This window comes from Pezoporus flaviventris, unplaced genomic scaffold (genome assembly GCF_033815535.1).
Source record: "Pezoporus flaviventris isolate CSIRO_AGI_PZ_B2104156 unplaced genomic scaffold, CSIRO_AGI_Pfla_v1 ptg000013l, whole genome shotgun sequence".
NCBI classification, from domain to species: Eukaryota; Metazoa; Chordata; class Aves; order Psittaciformes; family Psittacidae; genus Pezoporus; species Pezoporus flaviventris.
The window spans coordinates 8,532,239-8,549,573 of NW_026892561.1; the positions used below are offsets into that span (position 1 = coordinate 8,532,239).

Sequence of the window (17,335 nt, forward strand, 5' to 3'; positions counted from 1 at the left end):
TACTGGAATAGGCTGAATGTTTTGACAGCAGAGCAGCAATAGAACAGCCTGACACACTTTCCACGACAATCTCCCTGGAAACTGTAAAATAGCATACAGTGAGAAGCAACCTGTCCTTACAACCTGAGCCCAAGAAAAGAGAAAATAATGCCCAATTATCAATTTTTGTAACGAGGAGAAGTTACCAGGAGTTTGCCACAAGGCTCTGAATGAGCATCCACATTTCTGAATATCTTCATGAGGGATTTAAGAAACGGAGCAAACAGAAAGGACACAACTGTTATTAGTGACAAAAATCCTTAGCTGAACATGATTTCCAGTACCAAAGTCAGCGCTTACCAACTGCTGAATAAACTTTGAATAGAGACAGGGAGCTCTTTCTACAGGACATATTACTACTACAACTGCGCATTTACAACTTCAAGCTACTAGTACTTGGAGATATGAATCCCCTGTTAGAGCTTTTGTAGAATTCTGTAGAATATACTTCCTTCTTGTTTGCTTGCCACTTAACCTCCCTTGGTTTTAGCTGGCAAGTCCTTCCTGAATCACAGGTGCTGCCTTTGGGTGTTGCAATATCATTGACGCCATTAGCTTGCTGATAAGAATGTGACAACATCCCATCCTGTTACAGATGTAATCTCACATGACCTCATTTGAGAGGCAATATGCAGAAACAGCTGCTTGCTGTAAAAAGAAAAATGTTCCCAAGATCAAGAGGTCAGTATCTTTTCAGACACAAGTTTTATGGGAATGCACAACTCCGAAGGGTTCAGCTTGGCATGAACTATGTGGTATTTCAGAAAAAACTTTTCAAAGGTTGTATTTCTTGCTTCATAAACTTGTGGAATGAACCTGGATGTTAACCTTAGCGCATGGCAGTCTCCTGTTGGAACTCACTATCACAGATACATTATGTGGTTATGTGCCATTAGTTAATCATTTAAACGGAGATAAGAAATGGAAATTATGGCATTTGGGTCTGATATGTTCTAAAGATCTGCTGACTCTCCCGTTTGGAGGACAGACCAACAACATTTAAAACTTTTCTTCACCTGAGAAAATTATTTCTTTGACTCTTATTCACAGCCAAGAAAGTCTTTCTTGTTAAATATTATAAAAAATAAACTTTAAGAGCAGGACTAACATTCATATTGAATCCAAGTTTTGAGAGTAAATAAATAAAATGAAGAGAACCAGGAATTTCACACCTGGATTGAGGTAACAGGTGCTCTACAGAGACAAAAATTAAATAGCTAAAATAGCTCTTCAGATACACTGGCAGCCTAGGTATTGAAAGCATAGGACGTAAGGGATACAAATGAAACAGTCTCTGTAAATTTTCTTGGTCTAATTGAACAGATCACTAGTTCTGCTCAATGTTATGCATGCTATGGCACCAAGAGACAACCTCTTTCCCCTTGAACTTCTAGGATTCTTTTAGCCACTGTTCGGTACCTGAGAAATGACCAGATTTGTTAGCATGATGACAAAGCTCCTAAATTGAGTTACCAGACCAACACCAGGCAACCTGTGGTCAAGCAGCGCAACATACTCTTTCCTTGTGAACACCATTTATACCTTAAGAGCTTAAGTCCACATGAGCTCGGATTTACATTCTTTCAGGTGACAATCGAAATTTCTCAACGAGGCCACCGTGAGTAATTGGCTTAATGTTTCCCGTTCTAACAAGCATGGGACATGCCATAATCCAGTGCAAAGCAAACACACTCAAGACATCTTCATTTCTCTGTGTATCACTGTATTTTAGGAAGTTTCCCTAAGCAGGGAAGCATGCAGAGGATCACTGTGCTGCAGCTCTTGGAAATGCAATAGTTACAGAGGTCCATTAACTGCCTGCCTCATACAGAAAGAAAATTACTATTTGGATTGCTTGTGTAGAGAGCAAAGAACAGGAGTAGGACCTCTGCCACCAAAACAGTCTTTCTTGCCAAGGAGAGACCAAAGGAAGTTACAACAGGACATGAAACATGTAGAGGAAAGACCTGTCCTCTGCTAATCAGAAACATGAAGAGAATACTACCAATCCCAGGAGCAGCAGCAGGGTATGGGAAGCCTTAATTCATTTACACGATCAGAGTGAGCATATGGAAATGGATTCCATTTCCCTTCTATAGTTCTTTCAATTGTATAACACATTGCTAGAAATCTTCTTGGCAAAAAGATGCAAATACAATGCAGACAAACATGAAACAAAGTACAATGATCTTACTGATCTTTTGGAACTAACCAAACATAAACAAGGATTAAGCATAACTAACTTCTGTTTACTACTGCAGTAACAAAAATCACTTTCAGAAGAGTGTTTACAAAAAAGGAATATTATTTGAAGCCTTCTGAGATCCAGTTCTCTGCAGAAATCATTTGTAAAAGTCAAATGCTTTATCATTTACAGCATTTCAAACAGGGTAACCCCAGGAACTGGAATGCAGCTGGCAGATGGTGAATGAAATTAAGCTCATGACATGGTTCAGTAAACAGCAAATTACGATAAGGTGGAGGTGCTTTCCACCCTGAGACAACTGCTGCACACTGGGGAACTTTCCAGGGCTTCACTGAAGCACACCAGGACTTAGAATCATAGAATAGTTAGGGTTCCAAAAGACCTTAAGATCATCTAGTTCCAAACCCCTACCATGGGCAGGGACACCTCACACTAAATCATATCACCCAAGGCCTCGTCCAACATGGCCTTGAATGCTGCCAGGGATGGAGCATTCACGACTTCCCTGGGCAGCCCATTCCAGTGCCTCATCACCCTTACAGGAAAGAATTTCTTCCTTATATCCAATCTAAACTTCCACTGTTTAAGATTTAACCCATTACCCCTTGTCCTTTCACTACAGACCCTAATGAAGAGTCCCTCTCCAGCATCCCTATAGGCCCCCTTCAGATACCGGAAGGCTGCTATGAGGTCTCCAAGCAGCCTTCTCTTCTCCAGGCTGAACAGCCCCAACTTTCTCAGCCTGTCTTCATACAGGAGGTGCTTCAGTCCCCTGATCATCCTCGTGGCCCTTCTCTGGACTTGTTCCAACAGTTCCATGTCCTTTTTATGTTGAGGACACCAGAACTGCACACAATACTCCAGGTGGGGTCTCACAAGAGCAGAGTAGAGGGGCAGGATCACCTCCTTTGACCTGCTGGTCACGCTCCTCTTGATACAGCCCAGGATACGGTTGGCTTTCTGGGCTGCAAGCGCACACTGAAGCCGGCTCATGTTCATTTTCTCATCGACCAGCACCCCCAAGTCCTTCTCTGCAGGGCTGCTCTGAATCTCTTCTCTGTAGCTGTGCCTGGGATTGCTCCGACCCAGGTGTAGGACCTTGCACTTGGCATGGTTAAACCTCATGAGGTTGGCATCAGCCCACCTCACAAGTGTGTGAAGGTCCCTCTGGATGGCATTCCTTCCCTCCAGCATTATCAACCGAACCACACAGCTTGGTGTCATTGGCAAACTTGCTGAGGGCGCACTCAATCCCACTGTCCATGTCAGCAACAAAGATGTTGAACAAGACCGGTCCCAACACCGATCCCTGAGGGACACCACTCGTTACTGGTCTCCAGCTGGACATTGAGCCATTGACCACAACTCTTTGTGTGCGGCCATCCAGCCAGTTCTTTATCCACCCAGTGGTCCATCCATCAAATTGATGTCTCTCCAATTTAGAGACAAGGATGTTGTGTGGAACAGTGTCGAACGCTTTGCACAAGTCCAGATAGATGACATCAACTGCTCTACCCCTGTCCATCAGTTCCTTAGCCCCACCATAGAAGGCCACCAAATTGGACAGGCAGGATTTCCCCTTAATGAAGCCATGCTGGCTGTCACCAAGCACCTTGTTGATTTTCATGTGCCTTAGCATGCCTTCCAGGAGAACCTGCTCCAAGATTTTGCCAGGCACAGAGGTGACACTGACTGGTCTGTAATTCCCTGGGCCATCCATTTTCCCCTTCTTGAAAATGGAGGTTATATTTCCCTTTTTCCAGTCGTCGGGAACTTCACCTGACTGTCATGATTTCTCAAATATGATGGCCAGTGGCTTAGCAACTCCATTCGCCAGCTCCTTCAGGACCCACGGATGGATTGATTCAGGTCCCATGGTCTTGTGTACATTCAGGTTTTTAAGATGGTCTCAAACCAGTTCCTCTCCTACAGTGGGCACAAGGTCTTCATTCTCACAGTCCCTGCGTCTACTTTCCAAGACTTGGGTGGTGCTGTCAGAGCCCTTGCCAGCAAAGACCGAGGCAAAGAAGTCATTCAGAACCTCAGCCTTCTCCAAATCCCGTGTAGCCAGTTCTCCCGAGAGCTTCCGGAGGGGGCCTACATTGTCCCTAGTCTGTTTTTTATTTGCTATGTACTTACAGAATCCCTTCCTGTTATCCTTAACATCCCTAGCCAAGTTTAATTCTAACTGGGCCTTAGTTTCCTAACCTGGTTCCTAGCTTCCCAGACAACATCCCTGTACTTTTTCCCAGGCCACCTGGCCTTGCTTCCAGCTTTTATAAGCCTCTTTTTTCATTTGAATTTTCCTCAGCAGCTCCTTATCCATCCAAGGAGGTCTCCTGGCCCTCCTGCTGCACCTCCTTCTAGCTGCACTTCCCCGAGTTCTGCCAGCACAAAGCCAGCCAGTGAAATTTAACTTGCTGGGTTACCTTGAGACTGAAAAGCAGTGTGCAAGCAACCCTTTACCAGCTCTTCTGTCTGTCCTCTTTACCGGGAGCTGCTCTCCTGTGGAGCCTGGCAGCCTCTCCAGGCAGATAACTACATGCCACATGATTAGGAGTTCGGGAAAGGGGCATAGGGGATTTGCACAGATCTGTGCTGGAAATGGAAATTGGACATGGTATTTTCATTTTCATCTAACCTACTTAAAAACAAAGGAAAATGAAACTGAATATATTCAGTGCCACTTGGCTATGACTATATGCTCTGGATTATGGAGGAATGAAATAAGACTGCTTCCAGAGCATTAAAGGACAAGTTACAATTATGTAGTTTCCCAGTTCTGGAAATCAAAACCTGTAACCAAGCAAGTAGTGACAGGACAAGGGGAATGGCTTTAAACTGAAAGTGGGTAGATTTAGATTAGATATTAGAAAAAAATTCTTTGTTATGAGGGTTGTGAGACACTGGCACCGGCTGTCCAGAGACGCTGTCGCTGCCCCATCCCTGGCAGTGTTCAAGGCCAGGTTGGATGGGGCTTGAGTAACCTGGTATAGTGGAAAGTGTCCCGGCCCATGGCAGGGGGGCTGGAACTACATGATCTCTTAAATCCCTTCCAATCCAAACCATTCTGTAATTCTGTTAGTCTATGAAAGTCCTGGGAGAAGGGACTGGTAATACACATTGTGTTTGAGCCTTCTTCCTTTCACAGAGAATCCATGTACTCCTCCCTCTGCCCCCTGAAGACTCTTTTGGTTTTGGCACTAATTTTCCCTGTCTTCCTGTTGGGTGGAGCTTGCTGGAAACCACAGACTGAAGATATACTTTGGTCCACAGGCAGCTAGAGACAAACACTGTTATCATCACCTTTCCTCATACAGCTGAACCCAGAAGGAGTTTTGTGGAAGAACGCCACATAGACACTCCTGAAATCAGCCTGCTGCCACGTTCTTCCACGCTGGCATCCTTCCTAGTCACTTTTCATATTATCTCCCTATTTAAAAAGCTCTGTAATTCTCAACATTACCACTGAATAATATATTTATTAATTTGTTAGCGCCACTAACTGTCCCCAAGGCCTTTCTTGGGAATGCGTGTCAGCTTATTGATTCTAGCCCTCCTCTCTCTGTGCTGCTTTCCTCCTCTGCCAGGCAGGCAGGAATGTACGTACTTCTGTGCTGCCTCAGGTCATAATTGGAAAAAAGATAGAAATGTTCAGTATGACTCATACATAATTCAGCTTATCAGCTACCCAGGAGAAATGAGAAGGTATATGCACGTCTATTTCTCCTGCTATCAACAGGAGATATAATTTCCAGTTACACTAAGTATACGCAGTTTGGTCACAACAGGACTTGCAGTTAGAAGGGAAAAATGAGAGACATGGGAGCAGAGAATGAAAGGGTAGTAGGGAACCAAACTGTTGAAAGAGATTCACTAATGTGAGAATACCCAGTTCCTCCAGGAGACTGGACTTGTGCTTTTCTCTTAATATTCAGAATGGAGTAAGTTGGCAATTAGAAAGGATTATCTGCCTCTGATCTGTAAAACATTGCAGAAATCTGAATAAAATAAAGCTCCAGATTAGTTAGCTACAAAGACATCTAATAACAGCCTGCTAAACCCTGACTACAACTTCTGGATTTAATCTTAAGGCCTATGTGCTAAAGAGCAAATTGTGAAGAAGTATTAAAACTTACTGTTACAAAGGATTTTTAATGCAAAAATCAATACATGCTGTGTATTTAGCAGCATGTAATCATAAGGACATCTATGACAGAGCTTTGTCATGCACCAGGGACCACTGCATTAGTCAAATTCTTGAGAGGAATTGCAGAATGTCTGCATCATTCAAACTGCCACCTGAGAGCAACTACAGAAATTATTTTAACCCCAGAAGCACAGGGAAAATCCAGTCCTAGTTGACAGCCTTGAAGGTATTAAGGGTTCCATGTGAAATGTGTCATTTTCAAATACGTCTAAAAATTAATGTTAGGAAAGTGATGCTTTGAGGAAGGTGGGGCACTTACCACTACATTTTGGAGGCCATTGAGACTAAACGCAACCACAAACAGGGCACTGAGTTACAATATCTGCTTTGCCAACAAGTAAGCAAAGAAACATTATTACTAAAAAAAAATTCACACTCCCAAAATGCAGAAACAGCACAACCTAAGGCAGACAGCACAGAACAATAAGACAGCATGACTGAAAAAAAAATAATACACATCTGTCCATAGAAAGTCTCAGAAAAGAGAAATATGTTTTTTCTGAAATACAGATACATCATAACAGAACTCATCTCCATCAGTTAAGCCAACGTAAGAGGCACAAGTAGCTCTTCATCCTTGGTAATCAAGCTCACAGCTCTATATGCATGAGCACATACAAACTGTTATACTGCAAATGTTTCTTAATTTTGCCCATTACAAGAGTGCTCAGCAAGGGGTCGATACTCTTCAGTTAGAGAGGAAAACACAGCCCCCAGCCTGCATATCATTTTTAACCTTATGGGATCATGTTAAACTAGCATTACCCCTGATTAAAGGACATCTCCAAATAGAGACACAGGCTCTGTGCCTGACTGGTAGAGACTGTTGCCTCTGCAGCTCTTCACTTGTGTGCACGTGTGTCTTTTCCTGTCTCTGGCTTTTTCTAACTTTCCCTGTTAATGTTGTGGTCTGAGAGTTTTACCTCATCAGGAAAGCATCAGGAGCACCATGGAGCTAAGAAATACTGTTGTGCTCCTTCATGCAATGCATGTCTCTGTGGGCCTTTGAACATTTAACACAGAGCAAATAAATTATTAGTGTGTGTGTGCATATGCATACATATCTGAGATACATAAAGGCAACTGCAAGCAAAGGAAACAGGAATGTGCCTGAATGCGTGGTTGGGTATTCCAGTACCGTCACAAAAATCCAGTTGCAAGAAGCATTTAAATGCAGATCTGCACATAAACTGCTGAAAGATCTCCACTGAGCTTTATGCACTCACATACATGACTGCAAAGGCAAGAAGTAACAAAAAGAATGTGATTTCTCCCCCAATAATTTTCAAGTCTATAGCATTTGTTACCCCATTTGTAGTAATACTACTATTGAAGAGCAAGCTGATTCTTTAAGATGCCCCACCTCCAGAAACAAGATACACGATCATATCAAGTAGTGAATGATTTCTGTGATTCAAATCACCATAGTGTCTGAGCACGCTACAGTTGTTTGTACCCTTTGTCACAGAGCAGAGAGGAAAATAAGATTACCTTTATGCTATAAATGGGGGTGGGAGAACAAGGGACAACAGGTAGCTCGTCATGTATGGCTTGCACACTCATCACTGGGATAACCAGTCACCTCTGGTTCAAAAATCATACAACAACAAACACTTTCCCGTCTAGCTTTCTTCATTATTCAAAAGTTTCTACATCACTCCATATACGCGAAGCAATTTGCCTAATACTTTTCCTGCTTGTCTTAGTAAATGCAATTAAAATAAGAAAGAATCCACTCAGCCAACTGCCCCAGATTCAGAACATCTCAGCACAGTTACAAAATCCTATATATGAACAAATAAAACAAAACATTGATGAGCTGAAAAAAAAACGATTTCCTTAAAAGCAGACAATAAATTTGACAATCTAATATAAGAAAAAAAACAACCCCATTGACTCATCACAATCCTTTTTGTATCTAATATACTGCCCTTCCACAAAAAATGCCATTGAGAGGAAATAACACAGCAAGCAAAATAAAGCCTGCCCATATAGTGGACAAGGATCAAAATCTATCCTTTAACAGAAGAAACAGAATAACAAGTTGTGACTACTGCAAAAAGCAAACTGACCTAAATGCCACATCAAACTCAAAATATGAAGAGTAACCTGAAAATCTGTTCAAGAACAGTGCTGATTTAATCCAGAAGGTGTAGCAACACAGATTAAGTTTATGACTGTCAGATACAATTCTTAGATACCCTGAAGATGTGTTATTATATCAAAGCAGACAGATGAGAAAAGTATACAAGTGCTTCTGTAGCTAGCCTTCCAAGTTAGAAATGACACATCCCAATCAAACAATACAACTAAAACACTTGAAAGAAAGTTCAGAATCTGAAATCCTTTCATGATTGCCTCAGAAGTCTTAGTTTCTAACACTGGGTGAAATTACAGCAAATGATACAGAAAGAACACAGCTTTTCCAAACCAATCTAAAATATCACCAGGTCATTTAAAAGCACCAAACCAAAAGGTAGCTACCAAAGCCAAAGCCATGTCTTCTGTCACCTAAGGCATGAAAAAACTTCCCACTTACCTTCTAACACTGTTAATTTGGCACTCGTGTTTATCTCCCCAACACTGTTGGTTGCTGTGCACTCGTAGATAGCTTCATCTCGATGAACACGCAGGGGCTGTATCCGCAGAACTGATCCTGATCCATCATCAAACTCTATAACCTTTAACATTGAAAAGAAAGCACTGCTTTACTGATATCTTCTCCAACAAAAACCTAAAGTCAACACAATCCAGGGGTTAAAAAACAGAAACTAAACCAAAACAAGCCCTGTAAGCTAATAAATACCATGCAATTAGTCAAGTGTTCCATGTCCAGAAATGCAAAAATTTCAGAGTCAAGAACATATTTGTCCTCTGAGGAGGCCAGAACAAATGAGGATCCAATGAGGTTCTTTATGAGTCAATTAAGGTTGACAAATTATCACCCTGGTAATAAAGATGTGGATCTGATGATTTAAAGCATCTGAGCCATATTTGTACTAATGGTTTTACTAATCACACTGACAGCAATTTAGTGCCAACTTTCACCTTGATGGAAGAGCAGAATGATATACTCTTGCGGGATTATCAGGAAAATAGTAACTAAGCTAGAATAAAACCTTGAGCACTTACAGTGCATGCTAACACCGGCAGAAAGTAAGGGCTTTTAATGTCCTTCAGCATCAGGTACTTTACAACTCTGGCATAATCAACAATGATGTAATTACAATTCCTTCCTCAGCATAATAAATTAAGTCCTTAATAAATCATTGCCTTTCCATCTATCCTGCTACGCTGTAACATGTATTTCTCTAACTTCTACATGGAAGAAAGAGGTATTTGTCAGTTTGCAGCTGGAAACTATACAGCGTTCTTTAACAGGAAGGCACAGCCTCAGGCCATTGTTAATGCCAAACTCATCCTTCTCTTATTACTGAGCACAGCAAAAGTTAGAAATATTAACTGAACTGCAGATGGTGACAGCATGAGGGAAAGGCACAAGCCCCCCTCCTGTCACTTGGGAACTGCAGGGGGAGATGAAGAGACTAAGCTATATTTTGTTCCAGGCACATGTAAGCCAGCCTAGGACCTGCATTACCCACATGCAAAACCTTCACCCTGTTCTCAAGACACTGTTTAGGAGTCCTTCTCCTAAACAGCATAAAGACCACATGAGTAAAAATAGGAAGGAGAAGAATAATGTGCAACACAAGACTCTGCAGTGACAGGAGAAATATTTAGAAATCAAAAGGTAATCAAGACCATGGAAAATCTGGTATTCCTCAGGCTGGAAAGAACAGTCCTTCTATTCTAAGTAACAGGAACAGCCTGAAAAAAAAACCCTAATTTGAGGTTAAGCAGAGAAAGAGAGAGAAAGACAGAGAAACATGAACGTCACCATAGTATGTTTTAAGGGATTATTATTTTTTTAATACTCAATTTTAAATTAAATATAAAACTGTGACAAAATGCTGAACTTCCTATAACCTTTACACAAGACAGGGCTACTGCCAAATTTTAAACCAAGACAAAGTCAGATGCAACAGTGAAATCACTTCAGTGATAAGGACTAGAAAGCAAAGAGATGGAACAACAGAAAAGCTCTTTTGCCCTTACTATCCTTTGAACAAACACTTTGTGTGAAAGGAAGGGAGCTACAGCTACTAAGGACTTCATAGACACTGAGACCAAAATGCTGTTCATTTGTTAGCAATAGATACACCTTTTGTGTAATAACTTACTATGTGTTCATCAAATTTGTTTTGTTGCTTTTTTCTTCTTCCTGTAAAGTTAACTCCAATTTTCCTCCCAGCTACTAGGAAGAAAATTAACTCTATCCCAGCCAAAACCAGGACACCTCCAAACAAAGGCTAGCTTAGTAATGAGCTAAAATTAATAGTAATCTACCAAAAAAATAAAAGATATTATTTACTATCTAATAAAATATCCCATAAAAATGCCTATAGATCAAAACTAATGTGAATAAAGGTATGAAATTGCTCATATGAATTTATATATGACATAGCCCTCCCATCAGCCACAGTAAGTACCGAATTCACTATAAAGATTACAGCTACTAAAAAAATAGATTGTTTAAATGATTACTATACAACAAAATGTAACCTTTATTAGGGAAAAAAAAACAATGTAAAACAAGACTAAAATTGATTAATTGAGGTTTCCTGCTCACACACAAAATCATGATTAAAATTGGTGAATTTAATCAATCCATTCTGTGCAGCAAAGTCATCTTGTGCTCTGGTGAGAAAAGCAAAACCATCAAAAAGACAGGGGATTAGAGGAAAGGCAACAGAATGGTAGAAGGGTCACATTCCCAAGGACATTTTTAGAGAAAAGAGCCCAATCCAAAAAAGGAAAGTGGAGAAAAAGGTGGAGAAAGTCAGTGAAAATGTATCTGCTATTTAAAATATGGACCAAATTGGACCCTTTTTCAAAAGCATTTCTTACACCTGCTCTTCCCTCTTCCTCTCTTTCAGACTTCAGTTCACAGGGATGTCAAGTCACCCTTCAGGATTACTTCACCATTCCCCTTCCAAGCACATTTGTTGGAGAGATGGCAGTAGATATCACTTAATAGCATTTCTGCATCCCACTTTTGAATTCCACTGGGGTGCCTTATCAATTTTGACAATGAAAATCAAAATTTACTGCTAGATCCAACTCTTATCTGCCATCCAGCTGTAAGCCCCAGTGTCCCATTTGAAGAAGGATGTCTTAAGCATGTGCTTCAAGCATCAAGCTCACAAGACAATACCCGCACTACACTACAGATTGCATTGTTGCAGGGAAGGAAACTGACTTTACTCTAAAGCTCTAGACTCTGCACTGCAGTGATGCAGAGATAGCCAAGTTACAATGATGATTATTGTGTAATTAAGACCCACAAGCATTAGGTTTGATTACCAAATTCATATTTTTGTTTTGCAATTACCTCAAACCGCTGAGAACTGACTTTCTTCCCCTTCTTCATCCATGTGATACGAGGTTTGGGCTCTCCTGTTGCCTGACACACAAAAGAGGCCACTCCTCCAGAAATCCCAATCTGATCTTCAGGAGCTTTCATAAACGTTGGCTTGCCTAGAAAAATAACCAAATCACCCCCATGAGGATACAACATCAGATATACATGGAACGTGTCATGTTAATCTAAATTATGAGACAATTGGTGCTCCTACTACAAATCCAGGTTGAATGACCTCAGCCACAGAAATTCAGCGCAGACTGCAATATGACAAGCACAGTTTCTGCTTGAGTACCTCTTTTTCCTGACATGAATGAAGTCCATCTGGCTTGACTGTAAATGAGGGCAACACAGGGCTCCCCCCCAGCCCCCTGGGCATTCTTTCAGGTATATGACAATTTGGAACCATTTTTACGGTTTATTTTTTTTAATAAATGGATTTTTGCAGGTTTATAACATGGTCATAGCATTGGAAATTACCCAACAGCTGAGACACCAAACCTACAAAATCTGCCATACGTTGCCATTAGTTTTCCTGAAAGCTGTTAAGCTGTTCATAAAAATTAACAGATACAGTTTTAAGTGTACAAATAACACCCTTGAATTTCATTTTATATGTGGAGTGACATAAAAATTCTGGTCTGTAAGTATCTGGAAACTTGCACAGGCTGGCCTGTGCTTGGTGAGAGACTAATTAAAGTGAAAGCAATGAAACCAAAGTGACATTCAGGCCTGGAAGTCTCAACAAGAAACAAAAAAGATACAAATACAGGGGGAGAGGAATCATGTGACATTTTAATAATCAATAAAAGTTTCATGAAAATACAGTTGCATCTTTACATCTTCTGGATTTACCTGACAGGCTTGGATGGATAAAACCTGGCATCCAGATGGAATGTTTGTACTTTTCTTTTGCTCTTGCTGTACAAGAAAACTTTGCAATCTGTGATCAAAGGATCGCTTTGAAACACTACTCTGTCCATGTGAGAAGTGTTTGATAGCCTTGTATCCCTATTAGGCACTAAAACATATAACTCCTCAGAGGGAGTTAGCAGAATCCACCTATGATGTCATTCAGTGCACTAAGGTCATGTTTCAAACACAGTTCTGACTGACCCCCTCAAAGATGAACCTGAGCTGTAAATGGGGAAGAAACAACTGCTGGGATGTAGAAAGGAGTGGAACAAAAACCTGTTCAACCCCAAGACACTGAACCAGTATTTCCAGTGAAGCTGGTGGTGGTTCCACATCTCCATGTTCTGGACACATCCATGAGTATGTCCTTGAGAGAAAGGGGGATGACACTTGTAAGCCCAGGTGCTTTAAACACTAAGCTTCTCATAAACTGAGGGCTGAGTTTCCCTCATCCAGGAGGGATACATTTTCAGCGATGCCAAAAGAAGACAATCTTTAAATGCATCTTCCTAATGTTTAAGAGATTAAAATCCTAAGAGTGCAGTTGCAAGTTAGAGCTGGGCCAGTCTGGCAGCTTGAAGCTACTAAAGAGGTCTCTGCACCTCACCTCCCTTCTCTGCCTCCAGATACTGATGCCCAAGCCCCTAAAAAGCAGCTCCAGGGTTACCAGAGCCTCTGTGGTGCAGATTTTGTCACTAACCTGGCAAAAAGCCACTTTTTTTTTTGTAGGGAGCACAATGGCTCATGGCAGGATCAGACAGAGCTGGAAGACACTGTGGAAGATGGCACCTCTACCTCAGCATCTGCAAGCTGGCACATGCACCTGAAACTGCGGAGTGCAACTTTGCCCTTACACAGCAATCTCCGAAGACTTTGCTATCTCCTTATCCCAGTTCCACCTTCTGGTTTAGCCTACACTAACATCTTACGTAGATCCCGCTGTCCCTACTTGCATGGCACAATGTGACAACACACATGGCAGCTCGACCAAGCGACAACCTCCATTTGCTGCTTTTGATGAAGACCAGAGGCCAGTTTCAGGCCTACTACAACATGTGTGGATGAGACCAGGGAGACTGCTGAGGGCCCAGGATGCTTCTTGCTTTGCACACACTGCATCTGTATGGGGTGTTGGGGTGAGCTGCAGGAGTGCTTCTGTGAGGAGAAGTCAGGGCTGCCCTGTGCTGGACATAGCCAGTTCCAAAATGGCGCCACATCAGGGCACAGCCACACTTGTCATGGCAGTGCTTCTGTGGTAAGAGGTTTAAGAAAAGGGAAAATGCCTCGCAGCAGTGAGAAGTGAGGTAAAAACTGTGAGAAACAGCCCTGTGAGCACCCAGGTCAGAAGGAGGAGGAGAAGGACTGGGTGCCCAAGCAGAGACTCCCTTGCAGCCCATGGAGATGGTGGAGCAGGTATTTCCCTTCAACTGGGTGGGCAGCTGGCCAAGGTCAGCCCACCACAGCTTTAGAGTGAAGGTCAGACCAGTTGCATCACACAGAGAAGCAACTACTAGCTGAGGACATGTTTGCAGATAGGGGCGGGCGGCATGCCACTGCTGAGGCAGCTGGACAGCCTGCTAGGGAGCCCACCAACCACCCACATGGACCACAGGCACCAGGGGACATGCCAACCCTGATGGTTGGTGGTGATGTGGAGGTCATAGCTGAGACACTAAGCTGTAGGCCTGCACCTCTACTACTGCTGCTTGCTCAGCTTTACTTCCAAAAGCTCTTTGCAGATGATGGACCTACCAAAGTCAGAACTGTCCACATCTAAGCGGATACATGTGCTCTATCCTCAACAGGGTCTGTGAAGGAATATCACAGACCTGGCCTGACTACAGAAATGAATCACACACAGGTGTACTGAATTGCAGTATTGTGTGCAGTTCTGGTGTCCTCAACATAAAAAGGACATGGAACTGTTGGAACAAGTCCAGAGGAGGGCCATGAGGATGATCAGGGGACTGGAGCACCTCCCGTATGAAGACAGGCTGAGAAAGTTGGGGCTGTTCAGCCTGGAGAAGAGAAGGCTGCATGGAGACCTCATAGCAGCCTTCCAGTATCTAAAGGGGGCCTATAGGGATGCTGGGGAGGGACTCTTCATTAGGGACTGTAGTGACAGGACAAGGGGTAACGGGTTAAAACTTAAACAGGGGAAGTTTAGATTAGATATAAGGAAGAAGTTCTTTACTGTTAGGGTGGTGAGGCACTGGAATGGGTTGCCCAGGGAGGCTGCGAATGCTCCATCCCTGGCAGTGCTCAAGGCCAGGCTGGACGAAGCCTTGGGTGGCATGGTTTAATGTGAGGTGTCCCTGCCCATGGCAGGGGGGTTGGAACTAGATGATCTTAAGGTCCTTTCCAACCCTAACTGTTCTATGATTCTATAATTTTACCATCGGTGGTGAAGGGAGCCCCAGGACTGCACAAAATAAAAGTAGCTCAAACCCCAGAAAATGCTTTTTAAGACATGTCGGCTGCTGTCTGCAGTCTTTGGCACATTGTCCTGACAGGAACAGCTGAACAGCAAATAATTATTAAGTGTGCTTGCTTAACTGATGCTGATTTCATGTATTTACTCATCTATAATCATGTCTATTTCTACTTAGTTTATATTTACATATATCTGTGTTTATTCACCTCTCATCTATTCCAGTGAAATGTTAATTTACTGTTCAGGCTGCTAGTGATTGCAGTGTGATTGACTGCTTTGCTATGCAGCGTGCTGAGCTGAGGTCTTGTATTGCATTTTGGCAGTTGATTTGTTTTTTTGATTTTCTGTTATTTACCCTGTGATCTTAGTAAAATAGTGTAAATTTTTCAGGTGAGAAATACAGCAGAATCCAAAAACTTCTGTCCTTGAAGAATACAATGCAATTATATCTCTCACTGTATACTTATTCCCCAGCTCATACACCGAGGACTTACGTTTTGTACATTCTAAATAAAAGTTAAAAAAAAAAAAAAAAGTTCAATAATCTAAAAAAAAAAAACAGAACAAGAGGAAACAATGTTCACCTCCAGTAAAACAAAAATAAAACCCTCTGCTGCCTTGAATTTACATTGTTGCAATAAATCTTTTCCCCCTGCACATCTAATTCATCAACTCTGATTTCTGGAAACCATTTAATCCACTGAGAAGGGTGAGAAAAGTATGCCAGATATATATATATAAACCAAATCCTCACATGGTCTGGGAAAGTGTATTTCTGCAAACACAGTTTAAACATTTGTATGCCCTTAAGTTCTGAAATGGAAGGATAGTACTAATTAAGCAAACCTAAAATCCTGAGTTCTGGCCCCTGGACAATAGAGTCAGGCATGAGTATACATATTTTTATACTGATTGGTAACTGTTACAGCAAATCCCAAAACTTATCTCGCTGAGAGCTAACAGAAGTGCAACAGATCATCTGTGAAAATCTTGGTGTCTGTGGAAAATGCATGTTAAGTGGACTAGACAACCAACATCTCTGCAGCTCTACTGCCAGGAGGAAGCTGGGGTGGGACATATCACTAGTTACCTCCAAAGGGCAGCTGTAACCCCCACAGATAGGGCCAGGTGATGGTACAAACAGCCTTTTTTTAACCTGTTTTGAGCATTTGTACTCTCAGGGTAGCCTTAGAAACGCAATCAGAAAATACAGTATTTAATCTGTAGCCTAGTTGTGGTCTTTCTCATCTTCTTAAACTCGAAATGACCAGAGTCTCCACAGAAAATTATGAACATACCAAGTTTTAAGCTGTTCGCTGTTCAAACAAACTACAGATAAATACAAGGAACCGAAGTGTCTTTCACAGTGAAATCCTGATCTTTCCCTGATGACCTAAGGACTAGGCAAAGCTGAAGACATTTTTTTACTAAAAGTCTAAAAAAAAGAGGGGGGGGGGGGGTGGAAACAAACCCAAACCAGCCATTGTATTCCAAAGACAAATCTGTGAAATACCAGCTCAAGAAAGACCCTCACAAGCAAGTCTTGGATGACAGCAGGGAGAGGTGCCAGATGGCTGGGTGCCCATCAGGCCCACCTCTGCTTACTCCATCGCGTGGAGTAAGAACTCCAGGCTGGTGTATTTATCACCTGATAAATTTGATAAATCCAAGTCCAGCTCCAGCCTCTCCCTCTCTAGCCTCTCTGCTCAGTGTCAGATCCCTGGAGCACATTCAGTTCTCGCCCTTAAACTAATTTTTGCTCCTCACTTCATAACCCAAGTTCCCAGTACACCAGGAGTGGAAATTACTGCTATCATAATTTCTACTCACTCGTAAGCTTCAGGCAGGAGAATGGGAAAACTTTCACCTTCTTGGCTGAAATTTTCCCTGTTTGGTCTTTGCTCAAAACTAAATTATTCTAGGGAGCTTATGGGAACAACACAGCTTTGAGAAGGAAGACCATGAAAAAGAGCATTTTCTTACAAGAGAAGGAAGCAGGCTTCATCTTCTTTGGCTGGGGGCTGAAAAATAACAACTTGCTCAGACATG

At 42.1% G+C, this 17,335-nt stretch overlaps 1 protein-coding gene across 14 annotated transcripts in view; it reads right to left on the reverse strand.

The window, feature by feature from the left end:
- Positions 1-17,335, reverse strand: part of PTPRF (protein tyrosine phosphatase receptor type F) — a 397,714-nt gene that overhangs the window by 193,633 nt on the left and 186,746 nt on the right. For all 14 annotated transcript variants that reach the window (XM_061451477.1, XM_061451480.1, XM_061451476.1 and 11 more), the window contains 2 exons: positions 11,908-12,053; positions 8,995-9,136 (listed from right to left, as the gene is read on the reverse strand). In XM_061451477.1, coding sequence (XP_061307461.1) covers positions 8,995-9,136; positions 11,908-12,053 — 288 coding nt within the window. The remainder of the gene's footprint in view (positions 1-8,994; positions 9,137-11,907; positions 12,054-17,335) is intronic.